General features: G+C 38.3%; 1 protein-coding gene across 3 annotated transcripts in view; it reads right to left on the bottom strand.

Moving 5' to 3' along the window:
• The window catches only part of FAM83B (family with sequence similarity 83 member B), a 55,954-nt gene that overhangs the window by 39,988 nt on the left and 1,566 nt on the right, over positions 1-14,400 (bottom strand). For all 3 annotated transcript variants that reach the window (XR_011140099.1, XM_068937391.1, XM_068937392.1), the window contains exon 2: positions 10,562-11,065. Coding sequence is in view for 2 of the 3 variants with exons in the window: in XM_068937391.1 (XP_068793492.1) it covers positions 10,562-11,005 (444 nt within the window). In the remaining variant the exon portion in view is untranslated. The remainder of the gene's footprint in view (positions 1-10,561; positions 11,066-14,400) is intronic.

Below are 14,400 nucleotides of genomic sequence, written 5' to 3'. Positions count from 1 at the left end.
CGGTCAGTTTCGGGGGAAGAGTAGACGATGTGTCTGCGTATTACAGACCCTAGGCACAAAGTTCTTGTCTCACACCCACTTCATATTAATTCGCATTGAGTTCATCCCGATTTCAACGTGAGGCAGAACAGAGCAGAGCCCAGCTAAAGGGAATAATGGTCCATCTGCATTTTTCTTAAACAGTCCTCTTCCACATGACACTGTAATTTGTAAGTACTCCCAGGCTGCCAGTGATTTCCCTCTGTATGCTGGCTCCAGAGTGTTCTGCTCCTGCAGGGGGTCTAAATAACGTTTAGTCATTGCACTGACTTCTTCTAGCATTTAGTCATTGCACTAAGAAGCCTTCCAGCAACTGAAAGGACTAGCAGAGATCTCTGTTCCTCCGACATGCCTTTTTCTAGGTCCAAAGCCTCAGAAACATGCAAGACACATCTCCTCTTTCCTTTTTATTTCCTCAGAAAGCACTCAGAGCCCTGACTTTACAAGGCTCTGAAGTTTATACAGAAGAGTTTCCTGGCCTCTTGAGAGCGTATTGCAAAGATACCGTTTAACTCTTCTGAATGTCAAGTGGAAGTACCAAGCCCTTACTTAAGACAGAATCCCTAGGACAGGAGATTGCAAAGCTGTATCACTGCACTCGAGATCAGAACTGCCACCCCATCACTAAATTTAACTCATGCATAAGAAATCTAATAATCTGATTAATAAGGTTTCTGGCACAAGTGACTATTACTGTAATTCAATAAGATTAGAATGTATGAACAAAATAGATAATGATATTACTGCAAAAATACTATTCCAGCTTTATTTAGTTTCAGTCAGCCACTTAAAATGTCAGCCTGGTGGTCGTATAGCACCAAGACATGAAATAAAGTAAGAGCAAATAAATAAGAAATGGAAGAATTGGTCATAATTCCCACTTTCATCTCTCTGCATAGCTTTCTCATTTCAAATGCATTTCCTTTGAAGAATATAATATAGTTTTTTGGTAAATATAATAAAGGTTTTTTGGTACACATTAAAGCGCCTTTCTGTAGACTCACAAAAATATATTCTACTGAACCACTGATGGCTGATATTTTTAGCCTCATCCGTAGAGAAGACAGGTTACGAAATTCTATCAAATAGTCTGTGGGCAGCCACATATACTGTCTATTATTAAAAAAAAAAAAAACACTCTCTGACAGTGACTTTGCAGGCAATTATTGTGTGCCTGTGCAAATTTACCATTAGGCAGTGCCAAGAAATTATCAGAGCAGTAGATAGCTTCAGATATTATTATGCTTCATCACGCTGGATGCAGAGCTGGATGCTTTGACAGGCAGCATCCTCCTGGCATTTGAGGGAAATTAGATTTGCTGGCTGACGCTGTCACTCCTGTTGGCTGTCTGTGACATCTGTGATGGAGGAGCACAGTTCACTAGCCAGTGAGTTCCAAAAGGCTTAAAAGTGGCTGTCCTTCGGTGGCTATGCTTCTATTTCATGATAAAGGTCCTACAGAGCAGCAGCGGGCACTTACTCTTCTGTGCTAGTTATTTCATCTTATCCTCATTTTTATGTCTGGTGTTTTGATGTCTGGGGAGCATTAAAAGCATAGTAGGAAAACACTAACTACAATACCTTCTGCAGGCTGATGCCTCTCAGATTCACCTGAATTAGAAGGTGCTAAGCTAGCGCTTTACCTTGTGCCTAAGCCATAAAGGAAGCTTACTGAGCTGAAGCACAGCCTGCTTGGCTAATAGTGCCCGAAGCTCCCGGAGAAAGCATGAAAATAAGGCTAAGATTTTATATCTGCTGTTTGAACTGAGGGCACACCCACTGGGCCACCTGAATCCGGTGCTACTGTTCAAGCCTCACTGCTGGTGCCTGAGGCAGATATCAAAGTTCTCTTTTCATCTGTCGGAGATCTAGCGCACAATCTTTCCATATTACCCTATCGCTGAGCTTCATCTCTCTTATAGCAAGATGACTTGCTGCAGGGAAAAGGCCTGAGGAGATCTGGTGCCACGGCTAGCAAAAAGCTCTAAATGAAAGATGCACTAGAAAAGTTTTCCAAAGACAGCTGTGTGCCCACCGGCATTGCTGACCGGCGCAGAAGTCATTGGTGATCCTGTTTTTGACTATTCTGGTCCGGTTCTCTCATATCTTTATTCTTCTGGGCAGTAAGTGCAAGCACTCCAGACCCAGAGACAGAAGCAGTTAAGATAATCAGCTCTTACTTAAGTACCAGAACACCCTGTGCATGTCCTGAAGATACACCCTCTTTATCTGAAGATAAGGAAGGACTTCATGCTTTCACAAATATTTTTGAAAAGTAAGCATATAAAGCTGTAGGCATGTACTAATGCAAACATTCATGGAGAAGCACAGACATTTCTCCTAAGTTAGTTTTTATAACTATAACACTAAACGCACAACTAAGATTTTATATCAACTAAACCCAAAGAAACATGAAAATAAATACTTGAAACCTAGTCCCTACTTGCTGGGAGTACTGTTTACTAATGCATATTACTCTCAGGCTTTTGGTTTATAATCGAGTTTCTTTTTGACGGTGATATGTATTAATTTAATGTCCTTGTGGCTCAACATTCTCATCTGTAAAACTGGAAACACTTTGGTCATGTTCTTTGGTAGCTAAGGATAAAGGAGAGTATATAAATTCTGAATCTACTATTTATGCTGTAGCAGTGTTATTTGGTGATTGGCACCACTCCGGAAGACTAAGATGCCAGTGAAATATATGTTATACGGACATGTCGCGAAACATAATGATGTTTGCAGCCTAAGAAAACAACTGCACAGGATATTGGAAGACAATTCAAACAAAGGTAAGGAAAGCACAGACGGCTTCTTCAGCTGCTGCCACTTCTATATTTATGATGTAAATAACATGAGTGCAAATTCAACTGGTTTACAGATCTGTGGACTCTACACTGAAAAATCATTAACTTCATTGCTCAAGCAAGCTGTAGCTAGATACTGTAATTATTTATTTTGAATTCCTCTACTGACACGAATCATTTTATGGAAGCCAGCAGAACCGACTACAAAGTAGCAAGCTCAGTTCTAACAACACCATCTGGTTGTCCTGACAACCATCAGGTCTTTCCTCTCTAAGGTAAATAAGTTAGGGTGGGATTTTTAAGTGCAAAGCCCTCTCATGTCCCAGTTGAAAGCATACTGAGAGCATTTTTGAAAATATGGACTTTAACTTTTATTGTACAGAATAGCAGCTCTTTCCTAGTAAATGATTATAGACATACTTTAACAGCTGGCTAAAAGGAAAATCCTGGTCGCACTGATATCAACGGCAAAGTCTGCACTCTTTTAAAGAAGAGGGAAGTTCTGGAGTGTACTTTGACTCCTCTATCACCTGCCCTGGAATACAGTACACTTTGGGGAAAACGACAGAGCCTCAAGCAAATTGTTCTGAAATAATTTCAAGTGAAGTAGATAGTTGCACTTGCATTTGATATGGTAGGAAGCTTAATACAAGTAACTCAATGGCTTTCAATCCCACTGCTTTGGAACAGAAGAATGGGGGATTCTGAACTGGCAACTCTCCTTACATTTTTGTGCTTCAGGACTGTGTTGGTCCACTTCAGCAATTCTCCACTTTCCATAAAGTTTCTATTGTATTGCATTATGCAAATACTGCTGCAGTGAGGTAGGATCTCTTGTACCAGGCTATGTTCTTTTTAAATCCTATCTTACGTAGAATAGTATTCTAGTTTCTAGATTCTGATACACAGCAAATGAATTTTAAAGTTCAAAATTGCCCCAAATGTGCCCCCATTGCTCAGAGCATCACCGGCTATGCTGGAAAGCTATTAGAGATCATATTAGAGATCAGTGCTAAAACTATAAGAGATCAAAAAAGGCCTATGGCAATAATAAATGTGAAGTGATTAAGCCTATAGTTCTTCAGGCAAAATTGTTCCCTGGCTGAAAAAAATTATGAAACTCAGACCTCTTGAGGATAGGAATTCAGAAGAACAAAAACAGCACTTCAGCTTTTTCAATCTTCTTTCACCAAGTAAGAAAAGGGGAGCAAAAAACCCAGAACCCAGTGGATTGAGTATCAGAAGAAGCATTCTCCCTGGGCAAAATAATTTTAAATCACCGGGTTCATATTAAAATCAGATTTTTACTTATAATCATTTCAGCATATTTTATTATAAAGTTTCTGCTGAACATAACAAAGAAACATATTTAATCTACCAAATGTGCAAGAAGCCTAGATGACCTTTTAATAGCACTGTTTTGTTTTGACTGACAAGGTTTTATGCCAACGAGAGAAAAAGTTTTAAGGACAAAATACTGCTACAAAGCATATGTATTTGCTTACTTCTTATAAATGTGAACTAGACAGACATAATAACAAAGAAATACACCTGCCTGTAAGATCTGGTCTTTAATTTTCTCTATTTTTAAAAGCATCACAGATGTGTAATATTTTGATAACACATTAGCTCAGTTGTGACATGACAATGGTAATACTTATAAATTAATTCATGATATCTTTTGCTATAAAATACAAGTACCAAACATTGCTAAGCGGTTTTGTAAAACCTTGACCTGATATAAACGTATGAGTTAAAAACTGCACCAAGAAATGACATGATTTTTTCAGAGATTCACACTCCCCATTCTAGCCCTAGCCTCTCTCTGCTTTTCAGTTTTAGATCCTTCCTACCTGTTAAGGAAAAATATCAGGAAAAATTGTGAGTACAGTGTGTAGAGCATTTGTTGTATAAGAAATGCACTTTGCAGAAGTGCCAGGTATACCAGATCAAGTCCTGTCAAATCAGAGGTGGGTCAAATAAACTTTCCCATTTGAATCAGTTTAAACCTCTTCTCCAGCAACCTTACGAACTCTCCTGTAAGTCATAAATTGAGGAGATATTAACATGATTTCATATTGGCAATTAAACCAGCATTTCCCCAAACTTCAATATTAAGAACAGCTTTATAATTAAATCATTGCCGTTTGCTCCTCTGAAATCTGAATGGTCACGTAAAAGAATGAAAGTACTTGCAAATTTGCCCCACTAACGCCTGCTTTCTTTGTATACTTTGTAAATTTATCATTGTGACTGCTCTGCCACTTCTGGGGGCAGCAGCAGAAGGAGACAGGCAAGTAAAACAGTGTGAGGACTCCAAAGGCAAATCCAAGCAGACAAAATACCTGAAATAATTACTCGCTGTGAGAGGATGAAAAGGGAGGGGGGGGGGGAGACATTTGAGTCACACAGTAACAGCACAAAGAACACGTCACATGCCCTCTTCCTATGCGTGGCATGTGCCCAATGTGATTAGAAAAGCTGGGACACGACCTCACTCTGTCTAATACATCTATCAAAAGCTTACAATTATGTTTCACCTGGAAACTACACACGATTGGCATGCTGGTTTGCAAATAACAGGAAGTCATTTAACAGAAGATGAGTAGAAGTGAATGATCAATTCACCTTTTAACATGCTTATTTTGTAGCAGCTGAACCAAAAAGCACCTGCTGAAATCCTTGCACGGTAGAATATTTGGGCAGGGAGAACGTCACCTTCACATCTCCAGCTCATGTGAAAGGCATTTGTAGCTGAGAACAGTCTTTCTACGTGTTACTCTCATCTTAAAAAAGATATCCATTGTTTATCAGACACTCTACAAAAAATATACAAAATTTTTCAGTGGGTTTATTATTTCATTTATCTATCATCTTTCCCTGAATCCAGTAGATTTCTCTAGCTTTTATGAACAATAAAATGTGGCCCCCCCTCTCTCATCTACTGTGGCAGTTAATGAGCTAAGACAAGCATTGCCTCAAGCACAGTTCATTATCATTGTTCCCATCTCTGTTCAAATTATATTCAAAACAGTTGGCAAAGAGTATTGTTCAGAGAGTGAAAAAAGATTGCTCAACACTGTCTTCCACACCCATATTCTACAAATTTCTTTCTGCATAGAAACATCTCTCTTCACATAGGCATGCAAAGAAGCTGATGTTCTTCCATACTAGAATGTAGCTTGTATTAGATCGCTGTTACTGTACTTATACAGCCGGGGCCAAGCAAGGAGAACAATAGTGAATAATTTTTTTCCTGTAACACAAAACGTCTCACTTTTCCCTGAAAAAAAAACAAAACAAACAAACAAAATGATAAATCGAATCAGAAGAAAATATTTTTCCTTTTTATATGTTTATAAAGTACAGAGTCAACTGTACTTGTTTATTTGATTAAGTCCAGTCAGCTAAAAGACAACACATTTTATACACAACTCTCTCTCATGAGAATCAAAGAAAGATTTTCTAAAGGCCTATCTCCAACAGGTTCAGCAAGATTTAATAGCAATCGCTTTTAAGTGTAACTTCATTTTTTTTTCTAAGTGTCCAAGATTTGTGATCTTCTGTCAGGTTAAAATGCTTAATCACACAAGTAATTCACTGGAAACAACTGCCTTTTTTGTTTACCCCAAATGGTAACATGTTAACCATCTAACTTTCTACTTACTCCTCCAAACAAATAACTTTTTTTTGAAAGTCTCCACAACTATCACTGATTTTAGGAGTCCAGGTTTAAGAATTCTGGTCTATTTGAATGAAATGAAATCAGTGAAAAATGCTGCATATTTTTTGTGTAGTGGGTAACTTAATATATTCTATCATAAATCCCCAAAGTACGGCAGGGAAGTCTTTCAGTGTTTTCTGGCTTGTGTTGGAAAACAGTAATCCTTGGGCTGTCTAAACAACATGGTTCTTTAAAAAACAGGCTTGAACTCTCTCCAGGAGGGGCTTATCCTGATGTGGATACCAGTCTAAAAGACTCTGAGCTATGGGTTCTCTCTAAAACTATGCAGGAACAGCTCGCTGGTAGAGAGAGGAATGCAGTTAAGAAGGTAAGACAAAAACGTGTGGCCAGAAGGACCCTTTATTGCTCTGTCCTGTCCTTTCCCCATTGCTTCACCATGTCAGTGACACCTGAGCAGACAGCACAAGCTATTTCTTGCACACATGTACAAGCCTCCTAACTGACAGTTTTAAGGCAACTATTACGAAAAGTCATACAAGGAAAGGACACTTCACTACTGAAATCTCTATGTTACTTTACAGTAGGAGAAGGAAGTTTCACATTAACGTGGCACAGAGCAGCAGTCATCTTGATACCATTTCCTAGATGAATAATCATGTCAGGAGAAACTGCTAAACACTATCAGCTGCGGTTCAGACACTCCAGCTGGGATGAGTCAGGCTGTAGGAACCCCTCAAGCTTCAGAGAAGCTGGAAATCTGCCAACGATTAAAGGTAAAATCCTCAAAAACACACAAGAAATAAGGCTGCTGGCTTGTTCACAAAAGTCTGTCCATCTTTAAGGTCAGACTGACCTCACAGTGCTTTTTTTCCGGGATGGTTATATCAACATCTGAAAAAGACTCTTATCTCCCCAGACAACACAGTCATGTCAAAAAGCCTCCTTGTGTGAACACAGGTTATGTTGACAGAAGAGGGCGGGTGTCAAGCTGTATCATTTGGAGATGCGGTCTAGCTACACCAACAGTAAACCCATTCTGTTGGCACGTCAGGTTTGACCTAAGGCACTCTGCTGTGACCGCATACCAACTCAGCAGAAGTGCTGTAGCATAGGCTGCGATGTCATCCCATGTACCATATACAGTTCCCCTCTCCTAATAGGTCTTCAGAAGGGGCGCCCAAACATGGATTCATCTTAAGCAAAATCTGTACTTCTTAAAATGGCTACTTCATTTTCTATGATTTAATAATATTGATGCTTTTCTGTGAGAAAAACTCCATTATTATATTAAAGGTATTCACAATGAAGCTGATGTGCATAATTTTTATTCATAGATTATGCATTTACGAAATATAAGTGGTAAGAGTTTCTTCTGACATTTTTTCCTAGCCACCATTTTTACTCTCATATAGTGGAGCCTTACAATTGATTTTTCTCCTTTAGTCAAGAATAATCACTGTCAGATAGCAAGTTGCCTTATATTGTTTACTACATATCTCCTTAAGGTCAAAATTAACATACATAATAAGGAGCGACACTTTGATGCTTCAAGCATGAAAGAGGTCAAGAGGGAGTCCATTAATAAGGTCATCTTAGCCATATATATCTCTAGATATTTAAGAGAATCCAGGTTTCAACTAGCTCCATCTCATTCATGAGTTTTTGGGCTAGTTCATAGACTTTGAAGAGTTCCTTCACTGGGTGAATCAGTGGAGAAGCTTATATTCCCTGAATTGCCCTTGCAGGAAGGTGTGGGTTTCTTTCTCTACAAACTGTTCAGGTAACCCAGGGAAGCCAGCCTCTGAATTCAGATACATTCATTTGGTGGACATGTACGTTAGTTCAGGGCTTAAAGTTAGGTGGTATGAATACTCCTGTCTCCAAAAGTCTGTTTATTTTCTCACAGAGGTTTGCTAAAATTCCCATAGAGCTTACTTAAGAGCTGTATCGGTTTAATGAGATTTGTTGGAGAACTTGTTTATTCTTCACAGGTTTTTTTTCCATGAGTTATTTTTTTTTCTGTTTCCTTTGACAATCCTCATATTGCACCACACGCTTGCACTACTACATAACAAAGAACCCTGTTTAATATAGCTATATACTTATAAATGGCTTAAGTAAGTTAGCCTGTTTACAGCATGTTTGCCTACTGTGAGCGTGTTTTACCTTACTTTACCTTACCTACAGACCCTTTAAACTTTTCTATGCATGTCACTGGTTTTTGCAGGCAGAAGTAAAGAGCACTATGTCTTTCAGACTTAACTGCTTGCTTCCTTGAGCAACCAAGCCACATCACTGCATCAGAAGTGTTATGGTTTTTGCTCTTGAGGTTGTACAGATCAGCTAAACAAACTTTTGAGCTGTCACATCATTTGGACAGTGACACATACGTTAACATTCTCTTTATTAACGTAGAAGTGCTATAGCATATCAGAGAGCTAAACTTTTTTCTCAAAAAGAGGTAAGAATTATATTTAACTTTTCTGCATAAGAGCATTTAGAGGATGCATAGTTCCTAAAAGATTGTTTTATGAGACAGTGCCCTGTGTGCAAAAGAGCCATTGGAAACGGCCTGGATTGCATGTAAACAGACAGCTAGACAGAAAATACATGAACACTGACTGGAAACTGAATTTCTTTATGGCACTTCAAGATCTCATCACAAAACTGAATTAGTCTTGGCAACAGAGCTGTGGCTGCGTTATCTTTTTTTCCCTCAAAGACAGCTCAGGAGCTCCAGCTGAAAAAGATCACAGAGTACATTGACCAAGTTAATGTTAGAAGCCAAGTCTTACTATATAGAAAAGCAGAAGACACCAAATTAAATTCCGTCTCATTCTGAAAGGGACAATAGGCAGAAGAGTAATTTTCCTCCTCTTAGCTATGAGAGCATACAGTAGGTCTTGAATGTAAATGGTATAATAAAGGCCAAGTGATAACTCCAAAGCTCGTTCTCTGGATTTAAAGCTAGCACCAAGTCGCAAGGAACTTGAAAGAAGGAAGAAAGAATATAGGAAGGAAGAGTTTGGAGAAGGTACCAGGAAGACAGAGTGTGTGCATGTCCCTGGAACACTTCTTCTTGTGCCATCACCTCTATTCTTTCAATAAAGAGAAGGTTTGAAGCAAAGATTATTCTCTTTCTCTGGGAAGAAAGCGTGACAATCAATGATACACTTCCTAGCAATACTTTTGAAACCTTGTAGCAGCTGTTTAAAGAGGTAATATTGCCCGGGCTCAAACAGAACTACATACTGATACAATTATTATTTTTTTTAACTTGAATCTACCAAGCAACAGGCACTTTTACTGCAGCACTCTTGTCACCTAGGTATAAATGTGGTCTGCAAGATCCAAGTTCTCCTGAGTAGAGATAAATACATTCAAAAAAATGTTCACATTTCTCCTAAATCAGGCATTAGCCAGAAATGAAGGTAAAGTAAGCAACCAAAATTTACTTTCTTGTCTTCTAAATCTAATTTTTTTTTCCATGCTTCTTCTCAGGTCTCTAATATTTTCCCGCCTAATTTCTTCAAGAACAGCTGACATGCAAAATCACAAAAGCTGACACCCTAAGGTACATGATTCCAATATACATCAAAATGTTATTTTCTTATAACAACAGGCTAGCACAACAAACCCTTGCATGTATATTCCCAGCAACAGGAGAGAAATCTTAGGGCATACCCTTAAGTTAGGCAGAATTATATCACTTGAGGTCCATTCAGCTGAGATGAAAGAAAAGGTACGCCGATTACCTACAAATTTCTCATGGACTGGTCAGCATTAAAATAAAATGGTAATATGTTTCATTAAACCCTTTAATTAATCTTTGATCCCTTGTAAATAAGGTTAATAACATTGTTGTGTATGCTAGCAAGGGACCAATCTCAGCCCAGGAGAAGGTTTTAGTTTGAACTGTTAGCAGCCAGATCATTTTTTTCCTGCCAATAGAGGAAAAAAAAGCCTCTCTCTGTAAAACAACAATGAGATTATTATTGGTAGATTTTTTTTGAGTATTTTTCACATTTACCTTTCTTGCATCTCGTATCATCTTCCGAACAGTCTCCTTTATTGTGTAAGGCTGCACTCGGGGTGGATGAAAAAGCAGATCAATGTTTGTGCCACCAGAAATTCCAGGCATCAGGTAAGGCCAACCTAAGTCAAGATTTGGAGCTTCCACATCTGATTCAATAGGCCAGTAGGTTCCCGAGGAAGAGGTGTCATCAGCGGCATGGTTGGAAGAATAAACTGTGTTCTGGGGAAGTTTATGGACATTGTTCAAAATATAATCAATTTCCTCATCTGCTAGGAACTCTGAGCATCTCTCTTTGGAAAGAAATTCTTTGTATGCTTCTACACCTCCTTCAATTAGAGCATCAATAGCTACTCGATACCATTCCTTGTAATGAGGTTCAATGTAGTTGTCTGATCTGCATTCATCATGTAAGGATGAAAGCAAAGATGAAGTTTCCATTTTCACATATATTTTGTATAAAGTCTTTTAAACTTCCATTCACGAGCTGATGAAATGTACCTGTAAGGAGAGGAAAGAAAGAAAGCAATCAGAATATTTATAGCAGTCTATGACACACAAGTATTACTCAAAATATTTTTTGAGTAATATTACTGTATGTTTTGCTAGCGCCATCCAAATAATTCGAAATGATTTGAAAATGCCCAAGGATTTATCTTCCCAAATGAATACTGAGGAGCTACTTAAAGAGCCTCTTCTACATAAGGCAAGACTAAACACATAGGAGAGTAAGTGATTTAGCAAAGTTCCTATATTAAAAGCTACCACAGAGCTGTATTGTTATACAGTGAAAACCTCTAGCAGTAACTGCAATATATGCCCTATTCATATTCCAATATGCTACTGTAGATTGTATTTCAAAACTCTCTTTACGGTCACTGGCAGAATAATATTAAGAGAAACATTTCACAAAGCAGTTTTATATTCTACTTTTTGATACATTAGGCTTTCTGTTGAATACATACCCTCCTTCTGGCTTCTTTGAAACCACAGTCATTCAGGCCCTTCTCCTTATCTCTCTCTTCTCCCATGCTGATCTAATTCATTTGTTGCTCCCAAACAGGACCAGCCTATCTCATTTCAGTGACTTATGAGGAACTCCAGAAAGATTTCTCCTCCCACATCTGGGATCAAACTCTGAATCAGCAATCTGATGCCTAGTTTCCACCCTGCTCACTCCTTTTGTCAAAAGGAGTGGCTGCTTTAATCTCACCTTTTTTGTTCAAAACATTAATAATAAATAAGGTGTTTACTGCTGATGATTTATAAATTCATTATTATTATCTTTTTATTTCATGTAACAGGGGCTGAGGGGGATGGCTCCTGCTGCATAAGCTTGGGATTCAAGGTGTACAGAGGACAAATGGCCACCGTTCCTACCTTTATGTCTGTGCAGCCCTCCAGAACTGCAGGAACTCTGCAGTCTGCCTAAAAACTGAACCTTCCGTAAACTTCTGCACTGTATGGTTGGGAGGTAAGCCAGAAGAAAAAGGGGAATTTTCAGGAGAATACTATAAACACGGCCATGTAAAATAGAAAGATGAAACATGGTAGCACTGTTTCATCTTTAATGGCTAGAACATAAAGCCTACGTCATAAAGCAGCTTAGAGGAGGTTAGCAGAAGTAGGGAAAACAGGCAGCAAGGGCAGAGTAATTATGGTAGGTATATACAAAGTATTGTTCGAAGGCTAACATTAGGTTTCCTTACAAGCCTAATGAATAGCATAGCAGTGTGACAGCGAGGAATAGTTTTACAGAGTTCTGATTTTATTTATTGGCATATAAGTATAACATAATTCTCTCTTCACGAGGAGACCTTTCAGATATCTTTGCAATCAGTATATTTGTGTTCCCCAGTCTGTCAGAAATAGTCTAAACCTTCTTGAAATGAAACTTAAATTAGCTGCATTAACCTGAAGGAATCAAAATCTCTATATACTCCCGGTACTCTAAAATCCAATCAAGTGTTCAATTAAACCAAGATTTCTGAGAAGATTTCTGGGAAGTCTGAGGTTAAAAAAAGATGAAGAAAGAAAAATCCAGATCTGAGGCTGGCATCAGCATGTCATATGAAATAATTCCCTTTGAATCTTGTCTCTCAGCCAAGTAGCAGGATAGATCTTCCCAGATAGGATTGCTTTCGAGCCTGGGGGAAAGGAGTGTTTCTGGCTGCTTCCAGAGTAGCTCTTTGTGGTGAACTGTAAAGCAGCAAGTGAAAGGGATCCAATTGCTCTCCATTGATTGAGAATTACATATATCCCTGTGACGGATATGCTGGGCTTCGTTGTATACGGCCATAAAAAGGCAGAAAGAAAAAGTTACAAAATAGCAGCGGTAGCATTTATGTGCGCGCTTTGTCCAGACGGAAATGACAGACAACCTGCGGTGTAACGCAGTGGAGAACCGGGCATGTGGTGCAGACACAACCCGTCAACTGCAAAGTCAAACTCATATAACGCTGCTGTGAAATCAAAACTTTCAAATCAATGTCGCATGAGAGCCAACTATCTGGAACAATTTTTCAAGAAACTGGAGATGAAGAATGAAAAAATAACCAGGAGTTACTCAGATGAGTTGTCCTGAAGAGTTGTAACACTAGTATAGGTTACTTAACTGAAAATCTAATATACCTCTGTTGTAGGAGTTTCCAGGACTCGTTTCACTCTAAACACTGTAACTGTTATTATGGCGCTAAAGGCTGAATTCTGATTCTACTACGGCAAATGAAAGATTTTTCTAAAATGATTATCACTTTGGCAGGTATATGCTCCTAGCATAGGAATTTTGCCATTTATTGGGTATATATAGTTGAGAGAGACATCTAGATGCTGATTTCAAAAGCTTGTCCAGATCCCTTTTTCTTCTTCTCTCTCTTTCCTTTGAAAATTAAAAAATGGAACAAGACATAATTATAAAGTTGTGCAATATAAAATACTGAATGTTTTGAACAAGTGAAATGCAGAAAATTTTGTGTGTATGTATGCATGTACACTGGCTCACATATCTCTTTTGTTCTTTTGTATTTGTCTATTTTTTGGAATAATACAGTATATTGTTTGACTTTTTATTGTAGACAATGAATTAATTAAGTGTGGCACGGGTCAAACGCAGTTACTTATGCTCAGACACATACTGAAAGCAGGATATAATATAATCTTGGAAAGGTGAGACTTCTACACTAGTACAGTCTCCTCCAAACAAGAATAGTTATTTTACACAGAATATCTGTGATGTCGATCTTTGATTCACAAGTGCTGCTTATAAGGATGTTTAAAGCAGTATACATTTATTAAAGAAAATAAATGTAACATTTGTCAGCACAGAAACAAATCACAGGACAGACGAGAATAATTCCAATTCTGCTTTTTGGAATTAAGGACATCAGCATGCAATACTGATTAAGAAGATGAGAAGAAACAAAAGAAAGCTCTCAAAGTAAAATTGTGGCTCCAGGTATTTTTGACAAAACCTCTAGATGTCTTGAAGCTGCTATTTTCCTTCTCAGAAAGTGAGAGCTATTTTGTAAGAAATGTATGCATGGCACTGATATAATTTTTGATGGACAGAGAGAAAGAGAAAAATAGAGGCTCAGACAAAATTCTGAAATAAACTTTTTGGTGTCTTCCTCAAGCATGTACATTGAGTTCTGCATGCTCAACCAGATTCTTCAAAGTTCAGGATTTAGGTAAACAATTCTATTACTCATATGAGTAAGGATATGCAGAATCTGACCCATCCTGGGATGTTTCCAGTGGCCTGACTAAAATCCTCTTCCCACTTCTGTAGATGTCATCTACACCTTACCAGATTTCATGTACATGAGTTTAAATTTTAC

Source organism: Struthio camelus, chromosome 3, assembly GCF_040807025.1.
Source record: "Struthio camelus isolate bStrCam1 chromosome 3, bStrCam1.hap1, whole genome shotgun sequence".
Lineage (NCBI taxonomy): Eukaryota > Metazoa > Chordata > Aves > Struthioniformes > Struthionidae > Struthio > Struthio camelus.
The sequence above is the reverse complement of the archived record's forward strand: the minus strand, read 5'-3'. Positions and strand labels throughout refer to the sequence as shown.